General features: G+C 54.2%; 2 protein-coding genes across 2 annotated transcripts; both read right to left on the bottom strand.

Annotated features, from left to right (window-relative positions):
- Window positions 1–916: 916 nt before the first annotated feature.
- Window positions 917–3844, bottom strand: BBK36DRAFT_1155706 (elongation factor 2; the record flags this gene model as incomplete). The annotated part of the gene is made up of 3 exons (XM_024893856.1): window positions 917–934; window positions 997–3505; window positions 3837–3844. The coding sequence occupies 3 exons, from the start codon at window positions 3842–3844 to the stop codon at window positions 917–919; spliced, it is 2535 nt and encodes an 844-aa protein (XP_024754246.1).
- A 1864-nt stretch (window positions 3845–5708) lies between these two features.
- On the bottom strand, window positions 5709–15375 carry BBK36DRAFT_1155707 (hypothetical protein; the record flags this gene model as incomplete). Its single annotated transcript, XM_024893857.1, has 2 exons — window positions 5709–15288; window positions 15359–15375. 2 exons carry the CDS (start codon window positions 15373–15375, stop codon window positions 5709–5711), a joined length of 9597 nt encoding a protein of 3198 aa, XP_024754247.1.
- Window positions 15376–15396: the final 21 nt, after the last annotated feature.

Consider the following 15396-nt stretch of genomic DNA (forward strand, 5'->3'; position numbering starts at 1 on the left):
GCAAAGCAAAAGGTGAAGAGGTGAAGTGATGAGAAAAGAGGTGGGAGCTCGGATTTGGTTCACTCCAGGTTTGGACTTGGCACAAAGTGGAAGCTCATGGCAAGGCTGCGCCTGACGATGGCCGATGGAAGGTGCCGCCCGTGGCTTGTAAAGTGGGGGCCGCCACTCCAGTTGACAGGCTTTGCTGTCTGACAAGCTTCAACTGCTCTCTGATTGCTGGCTCAACAGCTGTCTGTTTCTACGATTGCAGTAATGATACAAATGGCATTGGATCCTCAGGATATAATGAACCCACTCTGGGCAGAAGAACATCAGGCGCAGGGGACATTGCGTGGCGTCTCCCATTCCTTGACTGTTGGCCCTGTTTCCGACTTCTTCTATAGCTCGTCAAGCTCTGCAAGCGGCTAACCTACGACGGCTATCTATTCAGCCCTTGCCCAGGTTCAATCAACAGTCTACAGAGAAGGATCCAAAACTGAGGAACTGACATATATCAAAAAAGAATATGCTACAGTGAAGGATACAAAGGTTAGAAAACGGCATAAGCTAGCAAAGAACATGCTCTTACGCCATCTAGATTGTACACATTCACGAGGATAGGTAACATAAAGATACTTGAATTCTCATAAATTTCATTCATTCTTCCCCTGGCATATAACTACATGCATGATAAGCCGCCAAGCTTGACCTCCTTTGATTACGGTCTCAGCCTAGTATCCACGGGGTTTCCCTTATTTTTTTCCTTTCAACGGGTATTTTTTTACTTCTCGTCAACCGTCCATCAGCTTTTCAGATTAGCGGGGCGGCGAGCCCTCCAAGATACGAGTAGTGACCCTTGATCTTCGCTAACAGCTGGCTGACATTGTGTGCCCATCTCGACACGAATGGTACTTCTATCGGCGAATAAGGGAGCCGTTTACAGCTTGTCATAGTACTAGGGGAAAAGATTTTAGCATCGAATGTCAGGTGGGACGAGACAAGAGGATAAAAACTTACGTTCTCAACACCGGGAACCTCAACCTTGATACCCTTGCGCTTACGCATCTCAGTGACAATAGCACCGACCTTGGAGGTGGGGTCGAGGGGAGAGCCACCGGGCAGGACCTGGTAGTGGTCGAAGACGGACTGGGGGAAGGCCTGGCCGGAGGTGGCCTGGCGCAGATCGGCGTTGAAACCGAAGGACTCCAGGACGGGCAGGTAGGCCTTGATGTTGAACAGAGGAGTACCAGGACGCTGCTCCTCGTTGAAGACGTGACCACGACGACGGGTCAGGACACCGTAGACACCACCCATGGCAGTCTCGGGGACCTGGATCTCGACCAGGAAGATAGGCTCCTGCAGAGCAGGCTCAGCCAGGAGAGTCGAGGCGTACAGGACACGACGAGCAGTGGGGATGATCTGACCACCACCACGGTGGATAGCATCAGCGTGCAGAGTAACATCAAGGATGTTGAAGCGGATAGCACGCATGGGCTCCTCAGCAATGGGACCCTCACGGGTGGCCCACTGGAAACCAGAGACGACGGAGTCCTTGATTTCGTTGAGGTACTGGACGGCCTTGGTCTGGTCGACCAGCAAGTTGGCACCAGTGCCGTCGGGACCGAAGGTCCAGATCTTTCGGGCATCGGTGACATCCCAGCCGAACTCGTCAGCGAGGACACGGGCACGGGCCTTGAAATCGTCACGGGGGGCGATCTTGCCGCCCTCGATGGCGTTGGCGAGCTCCTCGTCCATGGGCTCAGCAACCATGTAAAGACGGTTGTGCTTGTTGGGGGACTTGGACAGGGCAGTGATGCTGGACTTCGCCTGGACGGTCTCACGGTACTGGACGACGGGGTCGGAGATGATGAGGGGAACACCGGCGTGGTCGTTCTCGAGGTCGTTCAAGCAAATCTCGAGATGCAGCTCACCGGCACCGGCAACGACGTGCTCACCGGACTCGGAGGTGGAGATGAGGACGCAAGGGTCGGACTTGGACAGACGCTTGAGACCCTCGACCAGCTTGGGCAGGTCCTGGGCGTTCTTGACCTGGACGGAGCGTCGGACGACGGGGGAGACGGAGAACTTCATGACCTTAAGGTTGTGGGCGGTCTCGCTGGTGGTCAGGGTACCGGACTTGAGCAGGAACTGGTCGATACCGACCAGACCGACAATGTTACCGGCAGGCATGTCGTCGATGGGCTCGACCTTGCCGCCCATCATGAGGACGGTACGCTGGATGGCCTTGATGAAGAGATCATCCTTCTTGCCGGGGGTGTAGTTGGGGCCCTGGATGCGGACCTTGAGACCGGAGCGGACGACACCGGAGAAGACACGACCGAAGGCGTAGAAGCGGCCCTTGTCGGAGGTGGGCACCATCTTGGAGACGTAGAGCATGAGAGGTCCCTTAGGGTCGCAGTCACGGATACCAATGGCGGCCTCGTCGTCCATGGGACCCTCGTACAGGGTCTCGACACGGTACTTCTGGGCAGTGACGGGAGAGGGCAGGTGGAGGATCATCATCTCCAGCAGGGAGTCGGCAGCGGGCAGGAAAGTGCGCATGACGGCCTTGAGCAGCTGCTTGCCCTCCTTGGAGCGGTCATCGGGGGAGAGGGTGAGCTGGAGCTTCTCGAGCAGGGTGGTGATCTCATCCTTCTTGAAGTTCATGACGGCGGAGAAGATCTTGAAGATGGGGTCGAGGATGAACTGGTTGAAGGCACGCTCGAGCTGCTTGCCCTCGTAGGTGCCGGACTTGGTCCACTTCTTGGTGTGGGGGTTGAAGTAGTTGTCGCCCCAGAGACGCTCCATCATCTTGTTCTTGTCAACACCAAACTTCTTGGCGTAGCGGACGGCGAACTGGCGGACGGTGAAGGCCCAGCCGTGCAGACCGGAACCGAAGGCGACGGTGCCCTTGTAGGGGTAGACCTGGAGGTCACCGAGGGACTTGTCGAGGTAGGTGGAGATGATGACGTTGACGGACTCGATGGTACGAGAGAAGGACTGGTACAGGTCCTCCTTGGAGATCTGGAGCTCGAGAAGAGCACGGTCGACCTTGTTGATGATGACAACAGGCTTGATGCGCTCACCGAGAGCCTGTCGGAGCACGGTCTCGGTCTGGACGCAGACACCCTCGACGGTGTCGACGACGACGAGGGCACCGTCGGTGACACGGAGAGCGGCAGTGACTTCGGAGGAGAAGTCAACGTGACCGGGGGAGTCGATCAGGTTGATCAGGAAGTCACGGCCATCGGTCTTCTGGCCGACAATGTCCTTGATGTCGTCCTCGTCCTCGAGCTGGCCGAACAGGGAGATGGCAGTGGACTTGATGGTGATACCACGCTCCTGCTCGTCGGCACGAGTATCTGTTGCTCGGGCCTCACCGGCCTTGGCAGTGGAAATGATACCAGCCTTGGCCAGCAGCGAGTCGGTCAGGGTGGACTTGCCGTGATCGACGTGGGCAATGACGGACATGTTTCGGACATTGGTGGGCTTGTCCATCAGCGCCCGGATCTCGTCGACTGTGAAGCTATCATGAGGAAGCCGGCGGTCAGCAACATGGTCATGGCAGGAGACACGGCACCGAGGAACAGGTGAGAGGAGTAGTGAGCAAGAGTTGAAGCTCAAGTTCTCAGCTACCCATGAAGATTGCAAGAGTAGTAGTAACAGCATGTGTAGGCAGACCAGAAAAAAAATTTCGGCCGCAAGCCCAATGGGTTGGGGAAAAAAAAAAAGCCACTCGAGACAAGAGAGTTCGAGCTACACACAACGCCATGCCAGACAGAGGGAAGAACACGATGACGAAGGCCAAAGACAGGAGCACCAAATGGCTAAGACAAGCAACAGAGTAAATCACTTACTTCACCATCTTGGCGGTATTGCGGCTCGGAGCCTGCCTGGAAAACTTGAGGGTGGTTTTTTGGTGGTGTAGGAGGAAGAAAAAGAGAAAAAGAGCAAAGCGGGGTTGAAGAATTTGACCCCGCGCTTTATGCTCAAGTGGTTACTAAAAAGCTGCTGCTGCGTCAGCACAAAGCTCGAGCCTCTAATGAGGGAACAAGCAAGTGGCAAAGGGGGAGAAAAACAACTGACTGGTGCAGGGAAAAAACAGCGAATCGATCACTGTTGCACTACCAGAGAAGAAGAGTAAGAAAAAGGCACACTTTTTTCCTTCTCTCTGATGGGAGGAGAGCTGGGAAGGGAAGAAAGAGGGTGGGCTGCGATTTTTATCAATGGGGAGGGGCAGGGAAAAAAAAAATTGGCTGGCACACAGATTTGGGCGCTTGCTGTGGGTGGACACGCCAGTGCTGTAGGTGAGGCACTCAGTGGCTCAGGTATGACTGGCACGGGCAGCGTCTGTCTGGGCTGGGCTGGGCCAATCTCTGTCCAACGGCCAATGCGTTTCAATGAAAAGAATAATTGATAAAATCATTCAATAATCATGATTTCTCTGATTGCAGTTTTTTTGGCTTCTTCTTTTTTTTTTACCGCTGTCAATCCCTGTCTGGTGGAGAGACAATAGACACGAGGTGGCCCAGTGGCCATGTCCTGCCCTGCCTGCTTTGCCCGCAAATCCTGACGCAAAAAGCTCATTGCCGTCAACTGAACCCACACACTGCTCCAACAGGGCTAGGGCTGCCCTTCTCAAGCAACAGCCGCTAGTCCTTCTATGGCCTTGCACAAAGAGCCGAGCAGGAATATTGAGGGAACTTTGCTCGCAAAAACAAGTGGAGGGCTCAGAAGCCCTCACGGTGATACGGGGCCTAAAACCCGCTCGTCGTTCGATGGGGACATGCAATCAATGCCTGGAAGCGGAAGCTGGGAGTTGAGCCAGCCAGCCGGGCTTATCTGCTGGGCACGTAGTAGTTGTACCGAGCGAGTCCCCAATGCTTCAGCATTGCCCGTCCTCAGGCAGGTGGTATTAGCAGCAGCCATAGGTAATAAGGTAGACGAGTTGAGGCATCTCATCCTATGTGCTGTCCCGGTCATTAATCAGCAGCTCATCCTCACAGCTCTCACAGCTCCTCTCCCCCCAAACCATCCATCCTCTCTCCTCCCAAATTTTCACTCATATCATACCATCATCACAATCAACGCTCTTCAATTCCTCCAGAAATTCGCCACCGCAGCTCCATCCAGCCTTTTGTCATCATCGACACAAAACGATCCTCCGCCGAGAGCAGCAACAAGAAAGGAAAAAAAAAATCACAGCAAATTGATCCGCAGCAAAAATAGAGGGGCTTCTCACAGCACGAGGGGCAAAAAGCGGGCCCTCGTGCCATGCACTTCCGTTGCAGCTCTCTGATTGGCCGCTTCTGCTTTTGCGCCGCTCAAGCCGGACTTGAATGGATCGTACTCGTACAGTAATACAACGGCAAAAGCTCAGCGAGGCTTGATGAAGCTCGGGAGAGCTTTCAGATCATGCTCGTACAGTGAAAAGTATAGTATGTATTAAGCAGCGTGTTGCAAGAAGCTGTTACACCACAAGTTGGGGCTCCAACATCCAAAGTAGATACCGAGTACATCTTTCCTTTCACCTCTCGACACATTACTCAGATCTAGGTGCTTGCACATGATACCAGTCACTCGCCGTCCAACTCTTGTGGAAAAGGTAGATCAAGTTGAAAGCAATGTAGAATACACAAAACACAAATGACAACAACGCCACAGACTGACTCCCTTCGCCAAACTACTGTAAAGTTGACTCACACCGAAAACGCCTCCTTCCGTCAACCTTATGACGACCCCAAGATCCGCGAATATGCATCTTCCACCTCGCCCGCCAGCTCCAGCAGCGACACAATCACAATCTGATGCGTCAGGTTCGGCAGCCTGTCCCTGTGCAGCCCAATCCACTCCAGCGGCGGCGTCGCCTCGCCCATGTCGCGCAGCTGCGGCGTCTCGATGATGGGAGGCTCCAGCGCCAGGTACTCGTACTTGGACTGCGGCACCGTCACCTCCGCCGTGATCTTCTGCCGCTCGCCGCCCTCCCGCCGGCCCTCCTCCGCCTCCGGCACGCCCGTGATCTTGACCGCCGTCAACCCCAGCTGCCGGCCCCACGTCTCCTCCAGCGACTTGTTGTGCTTCGCCCACATGCCCCGGATGTAGCTGATGCGCGAGTAGTTCCACCCGACCTCGACCTTGCCCTCAAAGGCGCTCTTGAACACGTAGTCGATGTGGTTGCTGTTCGGTGCTTGCCATGTCTGCATGACCGCTTCAACTTGAGGCACCTTGAGGATCGTACCACCCCGTGATCCCGTGGCCCGCTGCACCACGTCCTCCACAGACATCTCACTAAGCGTCTTCGGTGCTTCAATGTTCCTGACGCCTGCCAGTCCGATCCGAAGCTGTCCCAGCGTCATCCTCAGCATGCTGTGAATCCGCCGATTCTCGATGCTGGCCGCAAACCGCGCGTACGCATTCAGCGCCTCCATCTTGAACACCTGGTGATCGTAGAACGTGTTGGGAAACACGCCCAGGTTGAGTGCCCGCAGTGTCACGACCACATCTGTATCGAGCGAGATCGGAGACTTGGCCATTGTGTCGTCCTCTGGCAGCTTGGGAGCCCTCGTGGCTGCCGACACGGAGAGTCGTGTCGCTGTAGATTTTCGTCTCATAAACTTCTCAATCTCCTTAAGCGACAACTCAAAGTTCTCCCTCCGCTCCTGCATCAGCTTCTGTAGAGCCTGGTAGAGCGATACGGCCTGGGCGGCTGACGTCGACGTGCCATACACCTGCACAGCATCGCCAACAAATTCTGCCACCAGGCGGTCTCCTCGACCCTGGCTGCCATCTCTCACGTTGTACATCAGAAACTCCAGCGAAGTAATGTCTGCTATCAAAAAGGCTTGGTAGTCAAACGCAGCCTTGATACGTAGCTCGTTGAAGGCGATGGACGCCTGTACAAGGGGCGTCTCGTTGAGTGCTTCCTCCCGCTTCGGCCATTGGATCGAGGTTCGTAGTCGGAAGTGCCGCAGCGCAACGAAGCCGCTCAGGCGACCGGTACAGTCGATACCAATCTTTTCAAACCCGAGACAGAGGTTCTGCTCCCAGTCTGACGTCTTCTTGGATGACACCCAGAATTTGTTGATCTGAAAGACTGATTTGCCAATCGCCTGTCCCATGTCTACGCTCACATCGAGAGCCGCAATGGATATGGTTGCCGTCCACGGGAAGGCTGCTGTCGCGGCTACCTGCTGGTACCTTTGGACCAAATGGCCCTGCGATGTCTCCGTGACCAGCTTTGGCAACGGTGCTGCGGCGTCTGCGTTTCTCAGGTCCTTGGGATACCAGATTTCACGGAACAGCAAAAAGTCCTGTACTTGTTTGGCATTGACCGCAATCTTCATGGGGCTCACGCTGAGGATGGCCGACACTCCGCTTGTCCCGCTGACGTGCTTGCTGTTCATGAACGAAAGGGTGACGGTGTCGACTTCGAAGCTGGCAGTAGATTCTCTCGAGTACACGTGCTGTACCGAAGCTGCCGGCTTGTTGAGAACACCAGATATGGCAAAGAAATTTCCGTGCTCTTGCGACGAGACCGTGTTGAGCGTAAAGTAAACGTCTTCAAAGCTCGTCGTTGCGGCAACCCGCGCTATGGGCTGGCAGCTCAACGAAAATTCCTGTCTGTAGATGCGCAGGCCCAGGTTGAGCTTGACACGGCCCAGCATCAAACTAGGGTCCGCTGTGAGGATGTTGTCCTCATTTCCAGACTTTTCAGGCTTCATCTTTGGCGGCTCGGGCTTCGAAGCGGGTTCGCTGTCCTTGTCTTTGCTCACCACCTCCTTAACGCTCGACACGATATCCATCACAAGAGGAACAACCGACGGATAAAGAATGTTGCTCGAAGCGTCAATCTTGATCTCGCCCGACAATGCAGGATTATCCCGGCCATTGTCTCGATATTCTGCCTTCCACGCAAGCCCAGGACTGCGCAGTACCGCACCGCTTCCAGAGTCGTCTGTACTGAATTGGCCATACTTCCCTGCCAGCGATGGGCGGTCGTTGCGTAGTCGAGCAGAGCCATGAGCAGCAGACTTGGCGCTTGATACATGAACGACCGCGCCTGCGAAATCGGCGTCCATGAGCAAGCTCTCCAGTCGTTTATTGCCAAGGGCGCTCCGTGAGTTCTCCGTCCTCGGCGGCGCGCTCGCAGGCTTCTTACTGTTACTGTTGTTCTGCGCCGCCTCGGTGTTCCACTGCACTGATGCTCGCCGCACATTCTTCGCTGACAGCGAAATCGATTCCACCAAGTTCGCCGCAGGGACAATAAAGGCCGAAGTTAATCTCAAATCCAAGGACGCACCCACAGCTTGGAATGCCAGACGACGCGCATCGTGCGTGGAAAAGTAAGCAATGTTGAAAATGACTTGCGGGAGAAGCGCTGAATGCAGAGATCGGATACTCCGGTCCTGGCCGGGGGGCACAGTTTGGAGCTGAAAGTCTTCGATGGCCAGTCGCGCGGATCGCTTGGTCCTTGTGCCAAATTCAATAAGCCTGACGGAGAGCACCAGATCTTCTTCATCGCTCTCCTGATGACCGCTTTCATCTGCAACGTTCCATGAAGCGCGGATGTTGCGCAGTTCGAAGCGATACACAACCGACCCCAAGATAGAATCAAGAATATCTGGATACTCTGGCAGGACCTCGTCATCATTAAGAGAGATACGCGGCCTCGGTTGTCGAAATTTCCTCAGATAGTCCAATTCTAGGGAGGTGTCTAGATCCTTGATCTTTGTTCCAAGGTAGCCCAGCACATCAACAGTCGTCGAGGTCGTTTCCGGAGACAAGCTCACGTCCAAATCGTCGCTTCTGAAATTGAACGACCACTCGTCATTGCCGTCTTCCCCAGGACTCGAGCTGGCAGACACTGTGAAGCTCGCGCCAAAGTTGCCGCACGACCTCATATTGCCCTCTTTTCCTCTTTCAATGTCGAAGCCAACGTGCCTGAGGTTCAAATGGATCTCTGGATACTTCAGAATAGGGCCGTGAACTTCATGGCGATTGGACGCTCTCAAATATGCTTTATCCATGGAGAAGAGAACGTGCGCAATTGCCTCCGTATCATTCTTCAACGATGTTTTGGCAGCAACCTGCAGTCCTGCCATAGTAAGATGAACGGCATACACGAGATTCGAGCTCGACTTCTCCTCAACTTTCTTGTCCTCGCTGGCTCCAAAGATGTCCTCTATATGCTCCTGTATGGCCTTGGACTGTTGCTGTACCTCTTCAATGGCAGTGGAGATTTGTGGTCGGTTCAGCGCCGTGAGGAGGTTATATATGGCCGACGCATCGAGGCGCATGACTTCCACGGAGCAGAGCACGTTCAAGATACTCTCGGCCTTTTGGCCTTGGCTCAGTGTGACCCGTCCGTTGGTGGGCGGTATTTGTAACAAAGATATAGTTCGAGATTCGTTCTTTACATTGATTTGCATCTCATGAAAATTCTCCTTGATGTCAAAGTCAAAGATGACTTCTTTCGAGGAGTTGGCCGCACACGCTGCTCGCACCACGACACCGGAGATCTGATACGTGAGCGTTGGTATCAGAGGTAGCCTGATCTCGTAAGCATCGAGGAACGTGGCGATGTTTATCTTGAAGCTGGAGGGGCGATTGGCTGTCTCGACCTCTGAGGTTTGCGGCTTTGGCGACTCTGAAAACTGAGTCTTCAAGCGGTAGAGCTGGGCGATTTCGTCTCTGAAGAGGAGGTCGAGAACTTCCATGAGACCGATGGGATCCTGCTTGACGGCAAGAGTCAAGCTCTGGCTACTAGCCGTCGCCTTAATCTTGTGCGCGGGCCCTTCATCAGCTGTTCGGAACTCATGAGAGACACACAGACTTGGTCTCCGAAACTGGGACATGCCAAGTTGATGAGCATGACTGTGCAGCATTGAGGTGACGGCATCGCAGTTGAGCATGAGACTTGTGAGAGTTGCACCATCCACCGTATCAAATGTGAGCAAGGACGCTTTGAGTCCATCGCCTAACGTCTTTGCACTCAGATTGACTGTCTCGAGCTCAATGGATCCCTTGATCAGCTCAAGAGCTAAATGATATGCAGACGATTTCTTCTTTGCTGCCTTTGCGACCTGTTTAAGTGGCTGTTGGACAGGAAGGGGCACAGAAGGACCCTGGCTCTGGTTCTTGTTGTAGAGCCGCAGAATATCGTCGGCAAGAACACAAAGCTCCCAGTTCAAGTTGACACCGGCCTCGCCACAGCAGATATTCAACACGGTGACAGGAATAGTTCTCAAAACGGCAGCGGCAGGGTCGGCCATTTTTCTCTCGACTCGTGCAGTGAGATCCACCAGGCCAATCTTGTTTTGTTTCGGCCCCGGATCAAGAATAAGGCAGATATTGCCAAGCTTACAGGCACCAAGGAGAGGATATAACTCATCATCTGGTCTGTCGTCGGTGTGGACATCGCCGAATATCTTCTTCAGCAGGAGAGCGCTTGAGACATTCCCCAGGTCCCAGTTCCTCCATCTCTCGAAAGAGCTCACTACACGTTGAACTGTATCCGATGGGAGAGTCAGCGATTGGCCCCAGCATTCTTGTATGAGGCGAGACTTCTCCGGCTCATTCTTGGTATCCCAGATCTGGCGAAGTCGCGTAATCATCTTCCAGGAGTCTGTCGTTCTCAAGTGCTGCTTTGCGGATCGCAAAACGGCGGAAGGGCGTATGAGGAAAGAAGGGTCGTTTGTTGCCTCTCCCACCTGCAAAAGACGCAGGACAAAGTACCTTACGCAAGTGGAATGGTGCTCATTGACTTCTGTCAGCAGCCGGCCCAGCTCTGCGGCAACATTCCCCGTGCGGTGAATCAAGGAAGCCAGATATTCAATCTTTCCTGATGCAGTGCTTCCAACGACGGAGCCAATGTCGGCATCGAAATACGTGATTTCCTTGGCCCCCAACGAGACTCTGACACCATCGATCTGTAGCATCATGGCTGCCTGGGGTTTCTGGACAGATGAAAGGCGCTCCGAGGCGGACATTTCGATGGAGCCTAGACGCAGGTCCATGGATGTCCTGGAGTCGGCGGCGCCCTGTTCCTTTGCGGTTCTCTTCATGAGCGAGATCTTTGAGATCGTCAGGTCATATTGGTCCAGCTCTTCTTCAGATGGATCCGGTGAATCCAGGGTTGACGAGTTTAGAAACCGAACGTTGATTCTGGGTGCTTTGACCATTAGATCAGACATCTCTCCACGAATGTGCGCCTCTTTTCTGGACTTGAATATCTCGCTAAGAGTGCTGGACTGGAGAGAGTCCAGCACATCTTCGGGCTCAGACGGTTGCAAGGCGGCCAGCAAGATGGTCGCATGGCGAATGGCTTCAGGAGTGACAAAGGCGCTTATTCCAGACGGGAATTCGATAATGGTACTCGACTGAGCATGGTCTTCACTGAGATCGGCCGGATCAATATCGCTCAAATCCACTTTCAGTCGGTTGAAAAACTCGAAATCTTCGTCCTCAATGGGCGGGAAAGCGGCATCTCGAGAGTCCGGCCTGACGCCATCTAAAGGAAAGTTTGGAGTGAAATACTGGCTCGAGAAGGCAATAGGCGACAGTTCAGGGTTCTCTTGTGCGGAGAAGTCGCCGACAGTGCTGTAAAAGGACGATCGTCTACCGGGAGAAAGAGAGGGCCCCCTATCGTTTGCTGAGCGGGAACCCTTCATGGCTGCGGACCGTATTGACAAATTGTCTCCAAACCTCGAGGGCCTAGGCTTAACACGGCGATTATTGCGCGGACGGGCATTGCTACCGCTTGAAGAGCTAGAGAAGGAGAGAAACGAGTTTTGGCGCGTGACCCTCCGTGAGCGAGAGCTCATCATACTCGGCGCTGAGAGCTTGTCGTAGTCCGCATCAACGAGGGGCAGGGGAGGGGGGGGCATGCACTGTGCAGGAGGGTCGACCTGCTCAGGAATAAAATCGCCGCCTGTACCGGGGAGGATAAGGAACGGCGTCCGGCCTGTACGCTGATCCTCGCGACGAATCAGGTCTTGTTGTAGTTTGCGTTCTTCTGAGAACTTGAACTTCCGCCCGACGGTGGCAAGCCGAACGTCCGTCTTCAGATATGCTTGGGTCTCAACAGGGTGCTGGGGACGTAACTTGTGCCTGGCTGCCGATTCCGCGTTGATGCACGAGAATTGAACATTCGGTATGAGTATGTTGGCGCGCTTAGAGTAATGTGACCGGGCCCAGTCATTGCTGTTGACGTCGATGGCATCAGTGTAGAAGCAGAAGACGCTCTCTTCCACGTGTATCCAGAGACGTATTGACTGAACAGTAAGACGAACAAACGTGACATCGTAGAAGACCAAAGAGGAATAGGGAACCAGGGCGTTTTCCACATCGTCAAACGTGAAGCCGAATGCTGGCGCTGCCTTAGTCAAGGCGGCTACAAAGTCAGTTGTGCATTCTCCAGCAACTGCGCCGACAGAAACATCCCAGTTACACAGATACGTCGGCTCTGCTGGTGGCAGGCCGAACGTGCGGTGGCCAAACACGCGGATGCCATCGATAAACAGCTGCGTATCGGAGGAAGACACGCTCCGGGAGTCTCGATCGCTATCCGAGCTACCCAGAGACAGGCTTAACGGGCTGAGATCAAGCTCCATATCCATGTAGTAGTTTGTGAAACGCAGGTCTAGAGAGAAAGAGGCCAGTTCGCCCTGCAGATAGCGCTTGGCAGAGTAGATATTCGTTGGTACCAAGAGGCGAGGATCGTCCAATTTGATGGCCAACATGACATCGAGATCGTTGGACTTTTTGGGAGGCGGGCGGACAGCCGGCAACTCGGCATCTGGGTTCTGCAACTTGGCCTGCAGTTGCTCTTGATGCTCGTCCTGAGTCTTAAAATGTACGTGTTCGCCAAAGTAATTGTCTTTGAGTACCATGAAGTATCGAACCAAGAATCCGTAGAGGTGGATGCAAGGTGATTGGGCATGGACATCCAAAACCAAAGTGTCCGTGTTGGCGGGCGATGTCGTGGCGTTGTATTGATAGCTTCCGACGACTCCCAAACCCTCGATATGACCCAGTTCCGAAGACTTGACAAAGCTCGCATGCGTGTTTGACTGGGAGGCGTGAAGTGCCAAGTCGAGGGTGTCTGCGCGAACATCAAAAGGAATACTGTTTCTGCTCGGTCGAAACTTGTCAAGGGGTATGCAAGTCTCTGCTTTCAATTCCGGACTTGAAAGGATAAGATAGGTATTGTCATCCATTGCCGTCGCTTTGTCAATAATGTTCTCATCATTAACGTTGAGATAGATCTTCACATTCTGCAGGCTGAGGTGGAGGTGGTAGAGAAAAGGGGTAAAGACGAGATACTCGGCGGGAGGCCCTGCTCCCCAGTCGTCCACCAAATCAACAATCAGGAAGACGTGATCTCTCAGCAGAAACATGTCCATGCCGTCGCAGGCCACGTTGAAATGCCAGTTACGCAGCGTGTTCCACGAGAGAGGAGTTGACAGATCGCACGAGATTTGTTGAGGGCCAGATCGCCAGAGCAAGTCATGGTTGACACTACTCCACAGCTCAGTAGTCGGCAAGTGGACATTCAGCTTGGTCTTGAAGCCAGCTGAGCTCGGGACCATGTCCATACAATATCGGACGGTCGAGTTTTGAGGGATCTTGAACTCGAGCCAGCCGGAGGGTCGAGACTGGACCGCTTCGCTTTTGGAGTTCTTCTTGCCTCTGTTCCGCTGCTTGCGCGTATTTCGTGCCGTTTCCTGCTTGACGAGTGGCTCTTTACCACGCCAGCGCCAGTTCTTGGACTCTTCCCGTATTGGAATGCGCAGCGTGACTGTGTCATCAAGTTCCACCAGCAGGTCAAACTGCGTAGGCACTCTCCATGCACCAACAGGAAGAGGCCCGGCGGCAGTGGCATCTTTGCAGAGTGAGGGCACAAACACGCGTTGCAGATCGGCCCTTTGCCGATCGGCCCATGGTCCGTAGTTCATGGTCCCCCCTTTCACCGAAATCTGCACTCCCCAAGCTGGCGGCTCCAGTCCATTGATATTCAAAGAAGGGTTCATTTGCCTCTGGCGATGAGCATCCTCAGTCACCTTGCTGACGGCATCCCAATACACAGTCAACTGGCAGGCAGGGCTGTCGAGAATGGTCGAAACGGCAGCGTACTCAACTGGCGCCCAGCGAGTCTTGTCATCAATGTCCTGATCGTCGAGATATCGTGTTAAGCCTTGCCATTGGATGACGCCAGGGGCATGGGCCGCCACAGCGCCCCGTACAGTCCGAGCATCGCTCGAGAAGGACTCGACAGATCTTCGCCAGTACGGCACCAGGTTTCGCAGGGAGCTAAGCGCCTTACGCCTTTGCTGACGGAAATACGACTTCCTGGGAGCATGATGTGCCTCACGGGCAACGCTCTCCCGCTCCCGTCTGGCACGCGTCACCTGATCTTCCTTATAGTCGAGGTTGTCCAGCATTTCCACCACGGGATGGTCCAGCTCGATTTTGAACACCTGTCTGTACTGATCCACCGTTGTGGTCTCTGTGGCATCAACGACTCCGGAAAGTGAATCGGCCCTCACAATGAGGATTGCCTTTGTGTTGTCATTCCCAATCACCGCCGCAGCCTTCTGGCATTCGATCTGGATAGGGAAAAGCTTGAGCATGAATGGCAATTCGAGAACTTCGTCATGATCGCTCTCATCGCTACTGCTGCTGCTGCTGGAGCCGGTGCTGGGTCGACTCCCCAATTCTGACCTCCCGTTTCCATTAAGCGGCTTGTTGCTCCTGTCCCGGGATATCGGCGGCTCTCGTTCGGACAAGTCATCGTGTTTCGTGTTTCGCGATCGTAACCCTGCGTCTCCTTTCTCGTCAAAGGTCCCTGTGCTGGAGCTCGAGCCGGGCGAGGTCGGGTTAATAATGCCGGCAAGAACCGAGTCGTATGCCGGGCTGCGGTTGTAGACAAACCACTCGACGCCGACAAGGTTCACGTTGATGCGGCATGGTAGAGTAGGAGAAGCCTCCCTTTCCGATACCACGTTTTCCTTGTTCGCATTCGACGCGGATATGCTGACCTCCCGCACGCGGCGCAGCCAGTATCGCCAGGTGATGTCTCCGTGTTGCACCAGGAAGGTTTCATTGGCGCCGTGGTATCGCAAGCCGGTGAAGAATATACGGCCGGCTAGCAGCGAGACCTGCAGCGCCTGTATGTCGAGGTATATGCGGTATCGATGCCATGTCCAGGTCCTGATGCCATACGAGACGATGGAGCCGAACAGTCGGTTGAAGTACAGCAGGAAGAAGATGGCAAGGGCCGCGGAGACGATGATGAAGACGAGGAACTCGCTAGACGGAAGCACTTGTCAGTATGCACCCCCAACCACAACGACCATTCCATCCCTCCAGGTTCCCTCACTAATTGAAGCCCGCCATCTCTACAACAGCTTCGCAGAG

Source organism: Trichoderma citrinoviride (assembly GCF_003025115.1).
Source record: "Trichoderma citrinoviride strain TUCIM 6016 unplaced genomic scaffold BBK36scaffold_1, whole genome shotgun sequence".
NCBI lineage: Eukaryota > Fungi > Ascomycota > Sordariomycetes > Hypocreales > Hypocreaceae > Trichoderma > Trichoderma citrinoviride.